General features: G+C 48.2%; 1 protein-coding gene across 4 annotated transcripts in view; it reads left to right on the top strand.

The window, feature by feature from the left end:
• MPHOSPH9 (M-phase phosphoprotein 9) overlaps positions 1-21,149 on the top strand; it is a 311,640-nt gene that overhangs the window by 272,486 nt on the left and 18,005 nt on the right. For all 4 annotated transcript variants that reach the window (XM_069214980.1, XM_069214979.1, XM_069214981.1 and 1 more), the window contains exon 22: positions 2,248-2,447. In XM_069214980.1, coding sequence (XP_069071081.1) covers positions 2,248-2,447 — 200 coding nt within the window. The remainder of the gene's footprint in view (positions 1-2,247; positions 2,448-21,149) is intronic.

Genomic DNA, 21,149 nt, shown 5'->3' with positions numbered 1-21,149 from the left:
ATGACAACAATGTATTACCTAAACAAGCAAGGGGGGACGCACTCCACGCAGTTAAGCCTGCTAGCACAAAAGATTTGGCGTTGGGCAATTCACAACCAAATTCGCCTAATAGCACAATTTATACCAGGGATCCAAAATCAACTCGCAGACAATCTCTCTCGAGATCACCAACAGGTCCACGAATGGGAAATTCACCCCCAAGTTCTGAACACTTATTTCAAACTCTGGGGAACACCTCAAATAGACTTGTTTGCGACAAAGGAGAACGCAAAATGCCAAAACTTCGCATCCAGATACCCACACAAACAGTCCCAAGGCAATGCCCTATGGATGAACTGGTCAGGGATATTTGTTTACGCTTTTCCTCCTCTCCCTCTCCTTCCTTACCTAGTAAACAAACTCAGTCAAAACAAACTCAAACTCATATTAATAGCACCAACTTGGGCAAGGCAACCCTGGTACACAACGCTGCTAGACCTATCAATAGTACCCTGCATCAAATTGCCCAACAGGCCAGATCTGTTGACACAACACAACCAAAAGATCAGACACCCAGATCCAGCATCGCTGAATCTAGCAATCTGGCTCCTGAAATCCTAGAATTCGGGCACTTACAACTTACCCAAGAATGTATGGAAGTCATAAAGCAAGCCAGAAGGCCATCCACCAGGCACTGCTATGCAAGTAAATGGAAGAGGTTTGTCTGCTACTGCCATATTAATCAAATACAACCATTACACACAACTCCAGAACATGTAGTGGGTTACTTGCTTCACTTACAAAAATCTAACCTGGCTTTCTCTTCCATTAAAATACACCTTGCAGCAATATCTGCATACCTGCAGACTACCTATTCAACTTCCCTATATAAAATACCAGTCATTAAAGCATTCATGGAGGGTCTTAGGAGAATTATACCACCGAGAACACCACCTGTTCCTTCATGGAACCTAAATGTTGTCCTAACTAGACTTATGGGTCCACCTTTTGAACCCATGCACTCCTGCGAAATACAGTTCCTAACCTGGAAGGTGGCATTTCTCATCGCCATTACTTCCCTGAGAAGAGTAAGCGAGATTCAGGCGTTTACAATACAAGAACCTTTTATACAACTACACAAGAATAAGGTCGTCCTAAGGACCAATCCTAAATTTTTGCCAAAGGTTATTTCACCGTTCCATCTAAACCAAACAGTGGAACTTCCAGTGTTCTTTCCACAGCCAGATACCGTAGCCGAAAGAGCACTACATACATTAGATGTCAAAAGAGCATTGATGTATTACATTGACAGAACAAAGAACATCAGAAAGACTAAACAACTATTTATTGCATTTCAAAAACCTCATGCAGGAAATCCAATATCAAAACAAGGTATAGCCAGATGGATAGTTAAATGCATCCAAATCTGCTACCTTAAAGCTAAACGACAGCTGCCCATTACACCAAGGGCACACTCAACCAGAAAGAAAGGTGCTACCATGGCCTTTCTAGGAAACATCCCAATGCAAGAAATATGTAAGGCAGCCACATGGTCTACTCCTCACACATTCACCAAGCACTACTGTGTAGACGTGTTATCCGCACAACAAGCCACAGTAGGTCAAGCCGTATTAAGAACATTATTTCAAACTACTTCCACTCCTACAGGCTGATCCACCGCTTTTGGGGAGATAACTGCTTACTAGTCTATGCAAAACATGCGTATCTACAGCGACAGATGCCATCGAACTGAAAATGTCACTTACCCAGTGTACATCTGTTCGTGGCATCAGTCGCAGTAGATTCGCATGTGCCCACCCGCCTCCCCGGGAGCCTGTAGCAGTTTGGAAGTTACCTTCAACTATTTGTATATGTATCATCTCAACCTTAAATAGGTACATACTTAGTCACTCCATTGCATGGGCACTATTACTACAATTCAACTCCTACCTCACCCTCTGCGGGGAAAAACAATCGAAGATGGAGTCGACGCCCATGCGCAATGGAGACAAAAGGAGGAGTCACTCGGTCCCGTGACTCGAAAGACTTCTTCGAAGAAAAACAACTTGTAACACTCCGGCCCAACACCAGATGGCGAGATATTGCAAAACATGCGAATCTACTGCGACTGATGCCACGAACAGATGTACACTGGGTAAGTGACATTTTCATTTTTCTTTGTAAGAATCTGACTAAATGGAAGCTGAGAAAAGTCTGACATAAATGTTTTACTGACATGCGTATGTTTTAATGTTATTGGTTGTGCAGAACCTGAGCACACTGGGAATATGACAGAACTGGTTACCCCTGGGCCATCCTCGGAGGACACTAACACAGTATTGAAAAAAGAGTACTATCCTCCTGTTTTGGGAACATCACATGAAACTGAATTCACATGTAGACCAGAAATGAGAACCCTGGATGAAACCGAGAGACTTTTTGATGCGCTTACACAAGAAAAACAACGGGTAAATATCTCATTTATATTTACTTTTTGGGATGATAAATATTTTTAAAACTGACAACCACATTTTGTGTGTATCTGCTATTGATTGAGTGGAATTATGAAAAATGGGTAGACTAGACCATTCCTTAAAGGTGTTTGCCCATTGCAGAATTTTTTCTTTGTTATTTAGAAATCACCACTCAACAAATTTCACTGTCACCTATGAGTCTCATTCCATAACATGACTGGTGAAATGTTGTTGCCAGAATTGTACTCTGTGCTTTTAAAATGTGATAGGATTAGGGTCTTTAAAAGGTCTTCCAGTATCAGGGTCTTTAAAAACTCTTCAGTGATGCATGTTCCATCTGAATTCACAACTTTGCCAGGTCAGCATGTCAAAAATTGTTTCCTGTTATAGAAATTTCATTTTACCTGTTTGTTTGGTCAAATGTCTCTACCAATGGGGTTTCCCGGCTGCCAGATACAATGTGTTTGATAGTCTTTAGTGTTCATGTAGTGTTGTAGGTCCTAGCTTTTTGAGAGGCATTATAAATTTAAATTTTGAAGCCTATGTCGTAGAATTTCTATGAATACTGACTCTTTCAAAGAACTGTAGAGAGTCTTGATAGGTAGGGTCTTCAGCTGGGGCATTATGTAACTAGAATAGATTGTGTTTGCAAAGGTCTGGGCAACATTAGATGTACACCCACTGCCTGATGATGTAAAGTTTGTTCTTGTAAGGGAACCACCATTTTAAACCTTCATTCATCTGTTCATCTGTGGAGATAAAGGTGGAAGCAAATAGGAGGTTACTTTAGACAATTTTTTGAAGGGCATACATAGCCCTAATAATTACATTATCTGCAGCAGATTCTTTCCCTTAGAATATGCCCGGGCTTCAGATTGGATCTGGAAAAACTTGAGCAGTACCCCTGCACACTGATAGGTGGCCTTCAACAGCTCAGCATCATAGGCATCATCCGCACCGAATGTGACGTGCACGGTCCATAGATAGGTGCCACTCCTGCTAGCTGACATCAGTTCCTTTGGATCTGGAGGAGTTACCCCAGGCAATTGTGTCCACGTTTTTTCACAATTTTTGGCATCCTTTTTGGGCATTCTGCTGTGTGTGCTAGGGGTCCTCTAAGAAGCCAGTGAGTTTTAAATCCTGTGTGGTCTGTCACAAGCAAATGTCTGTGATGAACCACAACTCCAGGAACTGTTCAGACTGCAGCACTGTGAATCCCAAGGCAATTTTGCATTGGGAGAAGATATTTATGGTGGCCCAACATCGGAAGCCTCTGCTCCGTTCCAGGTTCTAGTCGCGTGGAAGGACCTGTCTGCTGTCAGGGAAGGCCCAGAGTCATAAGAAGTTGAAGAGTTCTTTAACTTCACCGCGCTGATCCAAGGTGCGTGAACAATGTCACAATGCTCCACTCTCCTATACTCAATCTGCAAAGCATATGCCTGGGTCCACTCTACACTCCCTCAAGTTCCTGGAGCCAGAGCAACCCCGCCCAACTCAAAGAGTTTTATGAGGCCATATACCTCATATTTGGGCATGCGGACCCCTCTGCAGCATCTTGGGACCCCATGGGTCTTGGAGGCACACTGACTGGACTTCTGCTGGCGGGATGACCCTCGGTGGCAATCTAGCTCTTAGGATCTGTTCCCAGAACTGGACCAACTCTGGTTGTGAATCCACAACCTCTGTGGGGTTTCGTTCTGTGGCTGCATTCCCAGCACTGTAAGTGTCTCTCAGCAACAAGCCCATAGTCTTTCGCAACACAGAGCCAGACCGGCATCATGGTTGGGGTGTTGACTTGACCCAAGCGACTGTCCGAGTCTGAGACAGTGCTTGTCTTCTTCGACAGGCCTGTGGGGATTTAAGCTCGGTTGGTTCTGAGGCCCCCTCAAGAAGGCCCTTTGGCACAATCAGAGGGCTACAACTGGTATGAGGAGCGAGCAGATGCCAGTGGTCTGGACTCCTCACCAAGACCAATGTCTTGATGCTGGTACGTTAGCCAGAGGTAGCCCACAAGAACCCCTGCTGGCTTTTTAAGAAGCCCCTCTCCTTTGTCTTGCTTGGAATCTTGACCAAGCCCTGAAAGGGCACTCCTGTGAATTGGACGATCGCATGTCACCACTGTCTGCTCCTGGGAACCAGCTCTCATCACTCAACACCCTACCCCTGAGAGCCTGGTGTGGTGCAGGCCTCCATGTTCAGAATGAATCCTGGCATGTTCCCTTCCACGTCACTAGACCGAGAATCAAAAAGACTGGATAGAGGATTTTTTTCTTCTGTCAGCCTTGCACTGCGGTCAGTGAACACTGTGTCTCTCTTTGGCCGATATAGCCACAATCTGAACTAGGTTGTGCAACTGTTGCCTAAGGTCTCAGAGAAGGCCTGAGCTGTCCTGAAGCAGCCTATTGTGGATGGCAGGGACACAGCTAAGTTCACATCAGATGTGGGCTGGGCATAACAGACTCACTGGGCAGGGCCAATACTTCATCAGTGGCACTTTGCTGCCTTGCCTGGCCGAGGTCATCTGGCTTTACGGGGGCTGTCCAGGCATCCTTTCTGGGCATGTCCTTCAATGGCACTCGCCTGTTCAGCAACAAAGCTGATTCAGCGCATGAGCACATCATGGAGAGTAGGCTCACTGTTCGGTCATTGGGGTTTGCCATTTCCCCATGCTGCCCTGACTCTATTTTGCTCCTTCTGTGGCACGTCAATTCCAGCAGAGCCAACACAGTCAACAGGTTTCCCAGCTTTTTTGTGGTTACGGACACAGATTTCACAAGTCCTGTGGGAACCAAGGCCAGAGATCTGTCCAGTTCAGCCCCTCCCACCTCCCCCAGGGTCTGAGGAGCTGCAGCCTCGAAACCTCTCTAGTATGCCTTTGCAACAACATGGGTACCATGTTGAAAGAAGGATCAGGCACCACCTGCTTCAGTGGAAAGCCTTAACATCAGACAAGTAAGTGCTCCAAACTGTCCGGCAGGATAACACCTTTCTACTCCTGGAAACCCTGCTTGTCCTGCCACTGCCATTCGTTCGGCCTACGGAGGACCACCTTTTATTGTTGTGCCAGGAAGTGCAGGCTCTTTTGGCCAAACGAGCCTTAAAGAGGGTGCCATCATCAGAAGTAGGTGACAATTGTAATTCCTGCTCCTTTATGGTGCCCAAGAAGGACAGAGGCTCCCGGCTTGCATCATCTGCGTCTTTTCTTATCCTTGTCCTTTAGGCCCATTAGCATTACCTGCGGTTCCCTGTGCTATGGTCTCACCAGTGCCCCTCCGATGTTCACAAAAGTGATGGTGGGGGTTGGAGCTTATCTGCAGAGGTCAGGCGTAACCGTCTTCCCTTACCTCATTCTCAGATGCTCCCTTTCATCAGAGCCATTCTGGACACCGCCCCACACTGGGGAACCCAAATGTCCTCACTCAACACCCTACCCTTGAGAAATTGGTGGTCCAGGCCAATGCATCTCATTTGCGTCCTGGCTCATTCCTTACCACACCATCCGGCAGGGAATCCAAGAAGCTGGACACTTTGGGGAAGAAGATGTTTTCTTCTGCCAGCCTGGTATTGCGGTCTGTGAACACAGCCTGCCTTTCAGGCCACTATTCCCATGCTCTGGTGCTGCCAACGGTTCCGGAGAATCTGCAGAGATCTGGGTTGTCAGACTTCACCTACCTCGATGAATGGCTGTTGAAGGCGGGCTAGTCTGAGGTTGCTGTCTTTCTCCTCCAGACTACAGCATAACTCCTGCATTCACTAGGGATTTACTATAAACGTGCCAAAGTCACACCTGACTCCCTCTCAGATGCTCCCTTTTATTGGAGCTGTTCTGGGCACAGTGATGTTTCAGGCTTATCCTCCCAAACGGGGAATCCAAGATATTCAGGCTATGATACCAATGTTTCAGTCTCTATGCTGGATTTCGGCAAGACAGACTCTGAAGCTGTTGGGACTCATGGTCTCCTGCATCTTGCTGGTAACACATGCACAATGGCACTTGCAGGCTCTGCAGTGGAATCTGAAGTTCCAGTGGGTGCAGCATCAAGGGAATCTCTCCGACATGGTCCAGATCTCGGATAGAACTGTGAAAGATCTTCACTGGTGACTGACGAATCGCAGTTGGGTCAGCCGCAGACCCCTCATTTCTCCAACCAGATCTCACAGTAGTGACAGAAGCCAGGTGGGGAGGCCATCTGGGGGAGGTGTCGATCAGAAGTCTCTGGTGAAATCTGGACTCCATATCAACCCGTTGAAGCTCTGTGCGATTCGACTGGCATGTAAAGCATTTTTATCTTTCATCCAGGGGAGGGTAGTGCAGGTGTTCACAGACAACACTACCGCCATTTGTTACTGCAACAAACCGGACAGGGTGGGCTCCTGGACTCTTTGTTAAGAGGCTCTGCTTCTCTGGACATGGCTGGAACATCGGGGCATATTCCTGGTGCTTTAACATCTGGCGGGTTCTCCGAATGCCACAGAGGACAAACTCAGCCAAAGATGCCTACTGGATCACGAATGGTGTCTCTATCCGGAGGTGGTGCAAAGTCTCTTTCGGCAATGAGGAGAGCGATCTGTTCGCTGCCGCCAAAAACATGCAATGTCAGCAGATTTGTGCTCTGGAGTTTCCCAGGTGGCTCTCGCTCTGAGACGCTTTTAGTCTTGAGTGGAGCTCAGGCCTCCTGTATGTCTTTCCGCCCATACCACTCCTGCCCAGAGTTCTCAAGAAGATCAAGAACGACCAGGCCCAAGACATCCTTGTGGCTCCAGACTGGGCATGGAGAGTCTGGTATACCGAGCTACTGAGCATGCCCATCAATCCTCCAATAAGGTTGCTCCTTTGAGAGGATCTTCAGTTGCAGCAGAAGAGGAGTCTTCAATCCGAACCTGTCCAGTCTCTGCCTTCTTGAGTGGAGATTGAGTGGCAGCAGTTGACAGCTTTCGACCTTCCTCCGAAGTCTGTGACATCACCTTGGTGGTGAGGCCTCTCTCCACTACGCCTACAGATAAAAAAAAACTTGTAGCATGGTGTGCGGAAAAACAAGTTGATCCCCTTTCCACCCCTTTTGCAAGTTTTCCTTTTCATACTTTCTCTTGCCCAGCAGGGCTCTGCCCTGGGCACTATCAAGGATTACCTTTCTGCTATTTCTGCTTTTCTGCAGTTGCCTGACCAGACATCCCTTTTCAGATCCCCTATTGTAAATACGTTTCTGAAATGTCTTGTACATCTCTTTCCTCCTTCATCATTAATCATGCCTCAGTGGGACCCTAGCCTTATTTTGACATTCCTGATGTGTGCTCCCTTCCGGCCTCTCCATAACTGTCCTCTCTGGAGCCTTACAATTATAATAGCCTTCCTCGTGGCGATTACATCTGCCCGAAGAGTGAATTAACTTCAGGCCTTGTCATCTAGGCCTCCTTGCACCACCATCTACCCTGACGAACTGAAGCCTTGCACAAAAACCCCGAAAGTGTTAATTCCATTTCATGTAGGCTAATCCAACACCCTGCCTACTTTTTACGCTCCTCCACATCCCTCTAAAGAAGAGAAGCAACTCCACCGTATGGACCCAAAATAAGAATTCTCGTTCTACCTTGATTGAACAAAAGAGTTGTAGGTGGACAACCATCTCTTCGTGGGGTATGATGGAGCGAAGAAAGAACGGGCCATGCAGAAGCAAACCATCTCCAGAAAGGTCGCACTACACATTAAGATCTGCTATACCTTGGCCAAAAATCAACCGCCTGAGGGCTTGCGTGCTCATTCCACCAGAGCCAAAGCTGCGACCACTGCGTTAGCAGGCAGAGTTTCAGTCCTGGGTATCTGCTAGGCAACAACGTGGGCCTCTTTGCACATGTTCACAAAGCACTACTGTCTAGTCAGGTCTGTAAGGATGGGCACTTTGTCCATTTGGTCCTGCAGGACTTTCTTGTTTGAAATTGGTCCTCAGACCCACCTACAGGGATGGTATTGCTTTGGGCATCCATCCTAAGGTAAGGAATCTGCTGCTAGAAGTTTCTATCAGATGGACAAATTTACCTTTGGTAATCCTAGAGACTTTGGACCTCATTTCAACCCTGGCGGTAGGGTTAAAGTGGCATTCGTACCGCCAACAGGCTGGCGGTACGAAATGCCACATTTTGACTGCGCTTTACCACCATGGAGGTCCCGGCGGTCGCAATCCGCCAGGGCAGCGCTGCAAGCTGCGCTGCCCTGGGGATTTTGACTCCCCTTACCACCAGCCTATCCATGGCGGTAGACACCGCCATGGAAAGGCTGGTGGTAAGGGGCCTCACGGGGCCCCTGGGGGCCCCTGCACTGCCCATGTACTTGGCAGTGCAGGGGCCCCCAGGCACAGCCCCATCACAATTTCCACTGTCTGCTTTGCAGACAGTGGAAAGCGCGACGGGTGCTGCTGCAATGTTACGGCCCACATCCCCACTGGGCCGGCAAACGGAAACTCTGTTTCCGCCCACCGGCCCAGCTGGGATTTTGAAATGCGGCCGGTGGGTTTGTTGCCGCATAGGCGGCCGTTTGGCGGTTCAGCCTTGGCGAATGAAGGCCTATATCTAGCTGCAGGTTCCTTACTGTCCCACCTATCCCCCTTGCTCTACAAATGGATTTCTAGGGACAGGGTTATTTCTCTTTCAGGGCCATAGTTTGTTACACCAGTGGTCAGTGTTCTTCATGGCTCTGCGCTTGCGGTGTCGAACGTCAAGAAAAGCAGTTGACGTTCGCGCGCCTGGGTTGCGCCTATGTAGGTGCCAGAGATGTTTTTCTTAGAAGAGTCTTCTGAGTCATAAGGCAGTTTGCTTCCTCCTCTTGCTGGTAATGCACATGGTGATTGACTGCATTGTTTAATTGTTTTCTTCCACCAGCAGGTTCGGATGCGTGCTCTTCTGTTCCAGTTCGACACAGTCATGCTGCACATTCTCGGTTTATACCTGCTTTCTGTTAGTATTGTTCTTAATCGCAGTCCCCTCTCTCTCTCTTCTGTTCAGTACGACAACGTCAACTTCGTCTGCCATTGACCGCAGCCCCACATGAGCCTTTGCCCTTCAGGGCATAGCTTCCATCTTTAGGCATTCCCCCCACATCATGTCTGCTCAGTGATGAAATGGATGCCTTTTTGATTCTGTCCTCTGTGTTACACTAAGTACTGTCGCACCGACCTCTGCCAGGTCTGTAATCTGTGCCCCTCCCCCGAACTCGATGAGACCAGCTTTGAGGCTTGTTGCTCCTTCAGATCAAAGAAGACTCTACACGACTGTCGCGCTTGACATCTTGAAATGTCTCGAAGGAGCATGGACAATACACCAGATCTGTTCGGACCCAAGGACATCCAGGAAGAACAACACTCACAGGCGTCGGCAGAGGACCAAGGTACCTTCTCTCAAGACAACAGCTCTGGCTCTGAAATTGAGATGCAAGATCTGCCTCCAGCTCAACCAGCTGTGAGTACTGTGCCCCCATCACCTCAACATTGACCCCAGCAAACCACCACATAGGGTCGACTGCCCATATTAGATAGACCTAAAAGCATTGCAGGGCCAACACTGCCTTTGGGCTGTGGTCAGCACCGACCATCCTCTTCGAACACACCCAGCCCCAGCTCAGCGCTGAAGAAAACATCGAAGCCACATCCTTTTGGAGTGGACTACTCCCGCCTTGGACTTGAGTCAAGCTTCGGAGCTGAAATCTTTAACATCGAAACCCTGGCCACTGTTGACACCAAAACTTGCCTCTTCGGATAATAGACCTTCAGAGCCGAAATCCTTGGTGTCGGAAGTGAGAAGTTCAGCACCCAGCAAAACAGCTGTGGTCCATGGAATCCCTGCTTCAAAGACTGCAAGAAAAAATTTACTCTCAGCAAAAGCATATGAGTCATCCTGACACAGGCCGGATAATCATTAGACCGCCCCACAGTGGTGCACAACTTTCCAAAAGTCAGCTGTCGTTTGAAGCAGCTTTGGATGTTCCAACTACACCCAAACAGGAAAAAGATGGACAATGCCACAAGTCTTGTGCACATTAGCCCACCACCTATACCGGCTCCACACCATACACCATTACCACCTGCTTCACCAGCTGCCCCTGCATCTTATTCCCCTGAAGGTCAATTCATTCTTACTTAAGGGGCAGAGGTGATGAGGACACTTTTGATATCCCACCACAAGATGACCCACTAGGACAGGTACACCACTGACCCACCAGCTGATAAAGACCCTGATCTGTATACCCTCAAAATCATCTCCACCAGATGCAACTACTACTTACCGTGACCTAACTGATAGTGCTGCCACCTCCCATAAGGTGCAACTACATACAGAGCCCCTGGAGGACGACATCTAATTGAGACTTCTAGTTTCAGATTCCTTAAGTTTGAATTACCGCCAGGGGTCACACTGGATCCAGAGAATTTTGTGAGCTGTACCTCTGCCATAATCAGGTGGTGTTGATAGGCTCCACGTCCATCGTCATCCGCACCGGAATTGATGTCACAGCTCCTATATAGGCACCAGCCCGCTGATGTCAGTTCTTTTCTTTCCCGGCTGATCCGAAGAGAGCTAGCCCTCTTTTTTTTCTTCACTTTTTGTCAAAGATTTTTTTGAGTTTTTCTACTTCTGGTGCTTCGAGAATGTCATTGAAGAAGAATAACTTCGAGCCCTGTGGATCTTGGCATCAGACAATGTCCGTGATAGATCCGCACCTCGTGTGTCTTTGGTGTCTGGAGTGAGACCATGAGTCGAAGTGGTGCTCAGCGTGTCGGGCCATACATCTGAAGGCTTTGTGGGAGCGGTCCCTAAGGCTGATGAAGGCCCTGAACTTGACTTGAAAGTCGAGATCTTGGTCGAGAGGAAGGTCCTGAGATCGGTTTTGGAATCCTCCATCGTCGTCATCCCATTCCAAGTCCTCAGGGCGATCAGGTAAGTGGATTGCAGAGAAGAAATCTAAGAATTTGAAGCGGTCTTTAACTTCTCCTCGTCCGTTGGTTGACAAGGTGAGGGAGCGTCTACGTTCTTGACCTCGCTCTGCGGAGCCTGGGCCAACTCTGTGCCTCCCCGAGGTTCCGGGAACCGTGGCGGCTCCTGCCCAACTCAGAGTTTTAAGCCTAATTTTTGGGCAGTCTGACACCGCTGGAGCGCCTTTGGACCCCGCGGAGTCGGGAGGGGCCCCTTCGGGTTCTGCACTGGCAGCTCTGGCGTCGGGAAGCACCCTAAGGATCCAGTCCTAGATCTGGACCGGCATCGGCCACCAGCCTTCCCCGACGCCAGTCCTAACACTCCCAGCGCCGTCCGCACCCATAGGCGGCGCCATCCCCATTGTAATCCCCAACTCCAACACAGAGCTGGATGGGTGTTTTGCAACACTAATTCCGACCCCAGTAGGAGCCTTGCTTACTAGTTCGGATTCTGAGCCCCTTTCTTATGGACTAGTTTATGGGAATGGAAGTGAGGGGTCGTTGGACCCTTTAGAATACCAGCTCCATGAATAACAATCTATGGACTGGCGTACAGACTTGGGTGAAGCCAGGGGACTGGATACTTCTCCTGATAATGGGGTGCTTTCTCCCCCTACAGTGGCCACGGAGGAGGGAGCTTCCTGCCCTATGGTGGTAAGGAGGGTAGCTGAGGTCCTGGACCTTGAGTTACCCTTGGTAGCCGTCAGGACTAATGTCCTGACAGAGGTGATACAACAGGAAGGTTCCACCTCAAAACCCATGCTCCCGTTTAATGAGGCCCTCACGGGTATACTACTAGGTACTTGGTCCGAACCCAGCAGAGGGGCTCCTTGAAACAGGACAATTGCGCACTGCTATCGTCCCGCTCCAGAGGGTCGAAGTTTTCTGGCACAACACCCTACCCCGAGAGCTTGGTTATCCAAGCCTTTACCTCTCAAGGTGTGTTGCCTCTGCGTGCCCGGATACGGCATCCAAAAGGTTGGACACACTTGGGAAGATGTTTTCTTTTACCAGCCCTGCGGTCTGTAAACACCACATGCCTTTTAGGCCATTATTCCCACATGCTGTGGAATACAATTGCTCAAGTGCTGCCACAGGCCCCTTGTAAACAAACCAAATGTTGGACGGAATGCGGAGCAAATCATTCACCCCAGTCACAGATCTGGGTTTAATGCATCAATTCTTTTGCTCACCATGCCGCCCCAGTTTGGACACAGCCATATGCTAATCAGTCGTCACCCTGTTCCCCATGAGAACAGTTCAACCTGAACTGGTAGGCCAGGTCCTCCCTGGGACTGGTTTCGGGGTATTACCCCTCATCAGCCCAGCAGGTCCTGTAGGAGACCCGGGCTGTTCTCTCCCAGGCTGTTGCTGATGAGAGAGATGCATTGAAGTTCACAATCTGTTGCGGACTGGACACGACTGACTTGCAAGGCAGAACGGTTTCATCAACAGTGGCCTGGAGGCGCCATGCCTGGCTGAGGACATCTGGCTGTTGTGAGGATGTCCAAGCTACTTTTATGGACATGACATTTGATGGCACCCTTCTGTTCGGAGACTCGGCACTCAAGCTATTTAGGGATTCTGAAGGGTCTCTCCGACAAGGTCCAGGTCTCGGAGGGAACTACGCAAGATCTGCAGTGGCAGTTAATGAATTGCAAATGGGTCAGAGGCAGATCCCTCTCTCTTCCCCAACCAGATCTAATAGTAGTGACAGATGCCTTACTCTTGGAGTGGGGCAGCTATCTGGGAGAGGTGGAGATCAGAGGCATCTGGTCTCCGGCGGAATCCGGATTCCACATCAACCTACTGGAGGTCCGTGCAGTCCGGCTGGCAATAAAAGCATTTCTTCCCTCTGTCAAGGGAAAAATGGTGCAGGTGTTCACAGACAATACTACCTCCATGTGGTACTGCAAGAAGCAGAGCAGGGTGGATTTGTGGACCAGCAGGGCTTATCCCTGGTGCTTCAACATCTGGCAGGCTCTCTGAATGCCAAAACTAGATACTTTCTCTACCAGATAAGATGTTACCGAAGGTAAGTAACATGTTCTTGGTCGAAACATTCTCCCCCACACAGTGCTCACTGAATATTTGCCTCTGCTTAAGGGTATGCTCCGTCAACCTCGGACATATTTATTGACCCAGGACAATCTAGGGTGTTAACACCAAGAGTATATAAGAAGTATAAAGTGTCCCTAGTGACCCCAAATATATATATATATATATATAAGGTCAACTTCCCCAGACTATAGTAGTAGCAACTGCATTCCCATAGGGAGGGCTAAAAGTTTGACGCAGCTGGAAAGAGGGTGGCCACACAATCCACCAATCACTGCAGTATTGCAAACTTCATCAGCCTCCTTTCTAAATATGATAAAGCCCACTAGGACAAGATGGAGGAATTCCTCCTGTACCTCCCAGAAGAACACAAAAAACAAACCTAGCAAATAGCCTCTGAAGGTAAGTTAATATCCAACACAACCACGGGTTGGGCTATTGACTCTGCTGACACTGCAGCAAGGGGAATACACTCTTGTTTTGCTATGCAGACATGTATGGCTTCAGGTCTCGGACTTTAAATCCAAAGTACAGCAAAATCTCCTGGCCCTCTCATTCGATGGGGAATATCTATTTGGTCCTCAGGTAGATACTCTCCTATAGAAGATAAAAAAGGATAATGAGACAGCCAAAGCCATAGGAGCGCTGCGAACACCTTCTCACCATAGCTCCTTTTGCTGCTCATCTTACTATGGAGGGTCCAAGACCACCCACCCTGAAACCTCCACCTCATACCAGCAGCCACAAACCCAAACCACCTTGCCTAGAGGATACTACAGAGACTCATATAATGGTAACAACTCCGAAGGCAGAGGGAAGGGTGGTTTTACCAAACCATCCTCCACTGCCAACAAACCCTGACCACTCATTCCCCCCCAATCACACAGCACATGTCTGGAGTTATATACCAGGGATCTTTCCTGCCTATTGAAGCATCATCTCCGGCCAGTGGGTGTTGGATATTATCCAACATGGTTATTGTGTGGAGCTCATTTCCACACCTTCCAACATTCTACCTCGCAAGTACAGACTTTCCACACAACATCAACAGTTGATCAGGGAAGAAGTACAGGCACTTCTCAAACAAGGAGTTATAGAACCCGTTCCACTCTACCAATAGGGCACAAGGGTCTATTCACTGTACTTCCCTATTCCCAAGGTGAATGGCTCCCTGAGACCAATCTTAGATCTGAGACTCCTTAACAAGCACATTCTCTCAGAGCACCTCCACATGGTCACTGTGAGAAGGTAGCCTCTTTCTAGCCTTGTTACCCCCACTTTTGGCGTGTTTGTGAGTGTATGTCAGGGTGTTTGTCACTGTTTTCACTGTCTCACTGGGATCCTGATAGCCAGGCCTCAGTGCTCATAGTGAAAACACTATGTTTTCAGTATGTTTGTTATGTGTCACTGGGATCCTGCTGGTCAGGACCCCAGTGCTCATAGGTTTGTGGCCTATATGTATGTGTCACTGGGACCCTGTCACACAGGGCCCCAGTGCTCATAGGTGTGCATGTATATGTTCCCTGTGTGGTGCCTAACTGTCTCACTGAGGCTCTGCTAACCAGAACCTCAGTGGTTATGCTCTCTCATTACTTTCAAATTGTCACTAACAGGCTAGTGACCAATTTTACCAATTTACATTGGCTTACTGGAACACCCTTATAATTCCCTAGTATATGGTACTGAGGTACCCAGGGTATTGGGGTTCCAGGAGATCCCTAGGGGCTGCAGCATTTCTTTTGCCACCCATAGGGAGCTCTGACAATTCTTACACAGGCCTGCCACTGCAGCCTGAGTGAAATAACGTCCACGTTATTTCACAGCCATTTTACACTGCACTTAAGTAACTTATAAGTCACCTATATGTCTAACCTTTACCTGGTAAAGGTTAGGTGCAAAGTTACTTAGTGTGAGGGCACCCTGGCACTAGCCAAGGTGCCCCCACATTGTTCAGAGCCAATTCCCTGAACTTTGTGAGTGCGGGGACACCATTACACGCGTGCACTACATATAGGTCACTACCTATATGTAGCTTCACCATGGTAACTCCGAATATGGCCATGTAACATGTCTATGATCATGGAATTGCCCCCTCTATGCCATCCTGGCATAGTTGGCACAATCCCATGATCCCAGTGGTCTGTAGCACAGACCCTGGTACTGCCAAACTGCCCTTCCTGGGGTTTCACTGCAGCTGCTGCTGCTGCCAACCCCTCAGACAGGCAGCTGCCCTCCTGGGGTCCAGCCAGGCCTGGCCCAGGATGGCAGAACAAAGAACTTCCTCTGAGAGGGGGTGTGACACCCTCTCCCTTTGGAAAATGGTGTGAAGGCAGGGGAGGAGTAGCCTCCCCCAGCCTCTGGAAATGCTTTGTTGGGCACAGAGGTGCCCAATTCTGCATAAGCCAGTCTACACCGGTTCAGGGACCCCTTAGCCCCTGCTCTGGCGCGAAACTGGACAAAGGAAAGGGGAGTGACCACTCCCCTGACCTGCACCTCCCCTGGGAGGTGTCCAGAGCTCCTCCAGTGTGCTCCAGACCTCTGCCATCTTGGAAACAGAGGTGCTGCTGGCACACTGGACTGCTCTGAGTGGCCAGTGCCACCAGGTGACGTCAGAGACTCCTGCTGATAGGCTCCTTCAGGTGTTAGTAGCCTATCCTCTCTCCTAGGTAGCCAAACCCTCTTTTCTGGCTATTTAGGGTCTCTGTCTCTGGGGAAACTTTAGATAACGAATGCAAGAGCTCATCCGAGTTCCTCTGCATCTCTCTCTTCACCTTCTGATAAGGAAACGACCGCTGACCGCGCTGGAAGCCTGCAAACTTGCAACATAGTAGCAAAGACGACTACTGCAACTCTGTAACGCTGATCCTGCCGCCTTCTCGACTGTTTTCCTGCTTGTGCATGCTGTGGGGGTAGCCTGCCTCCTCTCTGCACCAGAAGCTCCGAAGAAATCTCCCGTGGGTCGACGGAATCTTCCCCCTGCAACCGCAGGCACCAAAAAGCTGCATTACCGGTCCCTTGGGTCTCCTCTCAGCACGACGAGCGAGGTCCCTCGAATCCAGCGACTCTGTCCAAGTGACCCCCACAGTCCAGTGACTCTTCAGTCCAAGTTTGGTGGAGGTAAGTCCTTGCCTCACCTCGCTGGGCTGCATTGCTGGGAACCGCGACTTTGCAAGCTACTCCGGCCCCTGTGCACTTCCGGCGGAAATCCTTTGTGCACAGCCAAGCCTGGGTCCACAGCACTCTAACCTGCATTGCACGACTTTCTAAGTTGGTCTCCGGCGACGTGGGACTCCTTTGTGCAACTTCGGCGAGCACCGTTTCACGCATCCTCGTAGTGCCTGTTTCTGGCACTTCTCCGGGTGCTACCTGCTTCAGTGAGGGCTCTTTGTCTTGCTCGACGTCCCCTCTCTCTTCAGGTCCAATTTGCGACCTCCTGGGCCCCAGCAGCGTCCAAAAACGCCAAACGCACGATTTGCGTGTAGCAAGGCTTGTTGGCGTCCATCCGGCGGGAAAACACTTCTGCACGACTCTCCAAGGCGTGGGGGATCCATCCTCCAAAGGGGAAGTCTCTAGCCCTTGTCGTTCCTGCAGTATTCACAGTTCTTCAGCCTAGTAAGAGCTTCTTTGCACCAACAGCTGGCATTTCTTGGGCATCTGCCCATCTCCGACTTGCTTGTGACTTTTGGACTTGGTCCCCTTGTTCCACAGGTACCCTCAGTTAGGAATCCATCGTTGTTGCATTGCTGATTTGTGTTTTCCTTGCATTTTCCCTCTATCACGACTTCTCTGTCTTTAGGGGAACTTTAGTGCGCTTTGCACTCACTTTTCAGGGTCTTGGGGAGGGTTATTTTGCTAACTCTCACTATTTTCTAATAGTCCCAGCGACCCTCTACAAGGTCACATAGGTTTGGGGTCCATTCGTGGTTCGCATTCCACTTTTGGAGTATATGGTTTGTGTTGCCCCTATCCCTATGTTTCCCCATTGCATCCTATTGTAACTATACATTGTTTGCACTGTTTTCTAAGACTATACTGCATATTTTTGCTATTGTGTATATATATCTTGTGTATATTTCCTATCCTCTCACTGAGGGTACACTCTAAGATACTTTGGCATATTGTCATAAAAATAAAGTACCTTTATTTTTAGTATAACTGTGTATTGTGTTTTCTTATGATATTGTGCATATGACACTAGGTGGTACTGTAGTAGCTTCACACGTCTCCTAGTTCAGCCTAAGCTGCTCTGCTAAGCTACCATTATCTATCAGCCTAAGCTGCTAGACACCCTATACACTAATAAGGGATAACTGGGCCTGGTGCAAGGTGCAAGTACCCCTTGGTACTCACTACAAGCCAGTCCAGCCTCCTACATTGGTGGCAGCGGTGGGATAAGTGCTTGAGACTACTTACCACTCTTGTCATTGTACTTTTCATAAGAGAAAAATATACAAAACAAGGTCAGTGTATATACACATAGCCAAAAAGTTTTGCATTTCCTCTTTTCACTCTTTTCTAAGTGCTGAAAAGTACTCCTAAACTTTCAAAAAGTTCTTAAAAGTTTAAAAAGTTTTTTCTGTCTTTCCAAAAAAAGTTCTGAAAACTTTTTTCTCTTTTTCTATCACTTTAACTCTCTCTGAAAATGTCTGGCACAGGCCAAAGTGTTGATCTGTCCAAACTTGCATATGACAACCTTAGTTGGAAAAGAGCAAGGAGTCTCTGTATAGAGAGAGGTTTGAGTGTAGGGAAGAATCCTTCCTTGGAACTGTTACTTAACATGCTTAGAGAACAGGATAAGGCCATAGGTGCCCCATCTGTTGAAAAAGTACCTAATGGTTCCCAATCTGATTCAGGGACTCCCCCAGGAAAAGATTCAGGAAATATACTTCCTAGCCTGCCCATTACTAGACAATCTAGCATAGATGGTAATGATGATGAGCCACACCAAAGAAATAGTGTTGTCTCACATCATAGCAAAAGCATTTATTCTCACCATACTGGTAGTAATGTTTCTGTAAACCAAGCTGTTAAGTTGGCTTCTGTAAGGGACAGGTCTCCTTCTGTTCATTCCCATCATAGCTCTGTTTCTAGGAATGTCCCTCCCACCAACCCTGATGACAGAATGTTAGAGAGGGAACTCAATAAGTTGAGGGTGGAACAAACCAGACTGAAGCTTAAAAAGCAACAGCTGGATTTGGATAGACAGTCTTTTGAATTAGAGAAGGAAAGACAGAAGTTGGGTTTAGATACCCATGGTGGCAGCAGCAGTATTCCCCATAGTCATCCTGCAAAAGAGCATGATTCCAGGAACCTGCACAAGATAGTTCCCCCTTATAAGGAGGGGGATGACATTAACAAGTGGTTTGCTGCACTTGAGAGGGCCTGTGTTGTACAGGATGTCCCTCAAAGGCAGTGGGCTGCTATCCTATGGCTATCATTTAGTGGAAAAGGTAGGGATAGGCTCCTTACTGTGAAAGAAAATGATGCTAATAATTTTACAGTTCTTAAGAATGCACTCCTGGATGGTTATGGCTTAACCACTGAACAGTACAGGATAAAGTTCAGAGAGACCAAAAAGGAGTCTTCACAAGACTGGGTTGATTTCATTGACCATTCAGTGAAGGCCTTGGAGGGGTGGTTACATGGCAGTAAAGTTACTGATTATAAAAGCCTGTATAACACAATCCTGAGAGAGCATATACTTAATAATTGTGTGTCTGATTTGTTGCACCAGTACCTGGTAGACTCTGATCTGACCTCTCCCCAAGAATTGGGAAAGAAGGCAGACAAATGGGTCAGAACAAGGGTGAACAGAAAAGTTCATACAGGGGGTGACAAAGATGGCAATAAGAAGAAAGATGGTGAAAAATCTCAAGATAAGCATGGGGATAAGGGTAAAACCAAAGATCCCACTTCAAATCTTAAACACTCTTCAGAGGGTGGGGATAAAACAAATTCTTCCTCTTCTTCCCAACCTGCACACATTAAAAAGCCTTGGTGCTTTGTGTGTAAAAATAGAGGCCATAGGCCAGGGGATAAGTCCTGTCCAGGTAAACCCCCTGAGCCTACCACCACTAATACATCAAGCTCTAGTGCCCCTAGCAGTAGTGGTACTAGTGGTGGGACTGCTGGCAACAGTCAAGCAAAGGGTGTAGTTGGGTTCACTTATGGGTCCATAGTGGAAACTGATGTAATCAGTCCCAAGACAGTTTCTGTCACACCTAGTGGCATTGGCCTTGCCACACTGGCTGCTTGTCCCCTTACAATGGATAAGTACAGGCAGACAGTTTCAATAAATGGTGTTGAGGCCTTGGCCTACAGGGACACAGGTGCCAGTTTCACTTTGGTGACTGAAAACCTAGTGCCTCCTGAACAACACATCATTGGACAACAGTATAAGATTATTGATGTCCATAACTCCACTAAGTTTCTTCCCTTAGCTATAATTCAGTTTAGTTGGGGTGGAGTTACTGGCCCTAAGCAGGTGGTGGTATCACCTAGCTTACCTGTAGACTGTCTCTTAGGTAATGACCTAGAGGCCTCAGGTTGGGCTGATGTAGAGTTTTATGCCCATGCAGCCATGCTGGGCATCCCTGAGGAATTGTTCCCTCTCATTTCAAGTGAAATGAAAAAGCAAAGGAGAGAAGGCCTGAAAACTCAGGATCCCTCTCCATCAACAGGTAAAAAGGGTATCACAGTATCCCCTAACCACCCTACCATTCAGGATACTATTCCTGTGGTGGGAGAAACCTCTCCTGGGGTGGCACCTTTTCCAAGGGAATCATCAGCTGGCAAAGCTGGACTCCCTGAGGTGGAAGTACCTCTCTGTGGGATAACTAACATTGGTGAGAAAAACAGCACCATTTTAGTTAACATGGAGTATCCCTCCAACCCTCCCAGAGAAACTTTAGTGCAGAAACCCTGCACTACCTCACAACACTTAGGACAGCATCCCTGCCCTAGTGTGGAGCTCATAGGACAGCATCCCTGCCCTGCTCCAACTCAAGAGAAACAGCATCCCTGTTCTCTCTTCCAGCCAGATGGACAAAGTTTTTGCCCAGCTATGGCTTTTCTGAGACAGCATCCCTGTCTGGCATTTCCATCACTACAAATAGGTTCAGTGGACAATTCCCACTGCTCTAAACTAAAACTTACTGATAGAAACTCTGAAAATACATCTTCACATTGTTGCTTAGCTAAAAAACTTCAAACAGGGTGGTTTACATCCCCACAGGGAAGTAACCATATAGTGGATGATAAAGGGAGTAACCAGTCTATTGCAGAGCTACTCTCTACTTATCACCACTTAGACAATAAAGTCTCAACTGGCCAAGGTTAGCCTTATTGTCCTTCGTTTGGGGGGGGGTTGTGTGAGAAGGTAGCCTCTTTCTAGCCTTGTTACCCCCACTTTTGGCCTGTTTGTGAGTGTATGTCAGGGTGTTTGTCACTGTTTTCACTGTCTCACTGGGATCCTGATAGCCAGGCCTCAGTGCTCATAGTGAAAACACTATGTTTTCAGTATGTTTGTTATGTGTCACTGGGATCCTGCTGGTCAGGACCCTAGTGCTCATAGGTTTGTGGCCTATATGTATGTGTCACTGGGACCCTGTCACACAGGGCCCCAGTGCTCATAGGTGTGCATGTATATGTTCCCTGTGTGGTGCCTAACTGTCTCACTGAG

The sequence above is a fragment of the Pleurodeles waltl genome, chromosome 11 (assembly GCF_031143425.1).
Source record: "Pleurodeles waltl isolate 20211129_DDA chromosome 11, aPleWal1.hap1.20221129, whole genome shotgun sequence".
In the NCBI taxonomy this organism is placed as follows: domain Eukaryota; kingdom Metazoa; phylum Chordata; class Amphibia; order Caudata; family Salamandridae; genus Pleurodeles; species Pleurodeles waltl.
This window is presented reverse-complemented; position numbering and strand designations above follow the sequence as displayed.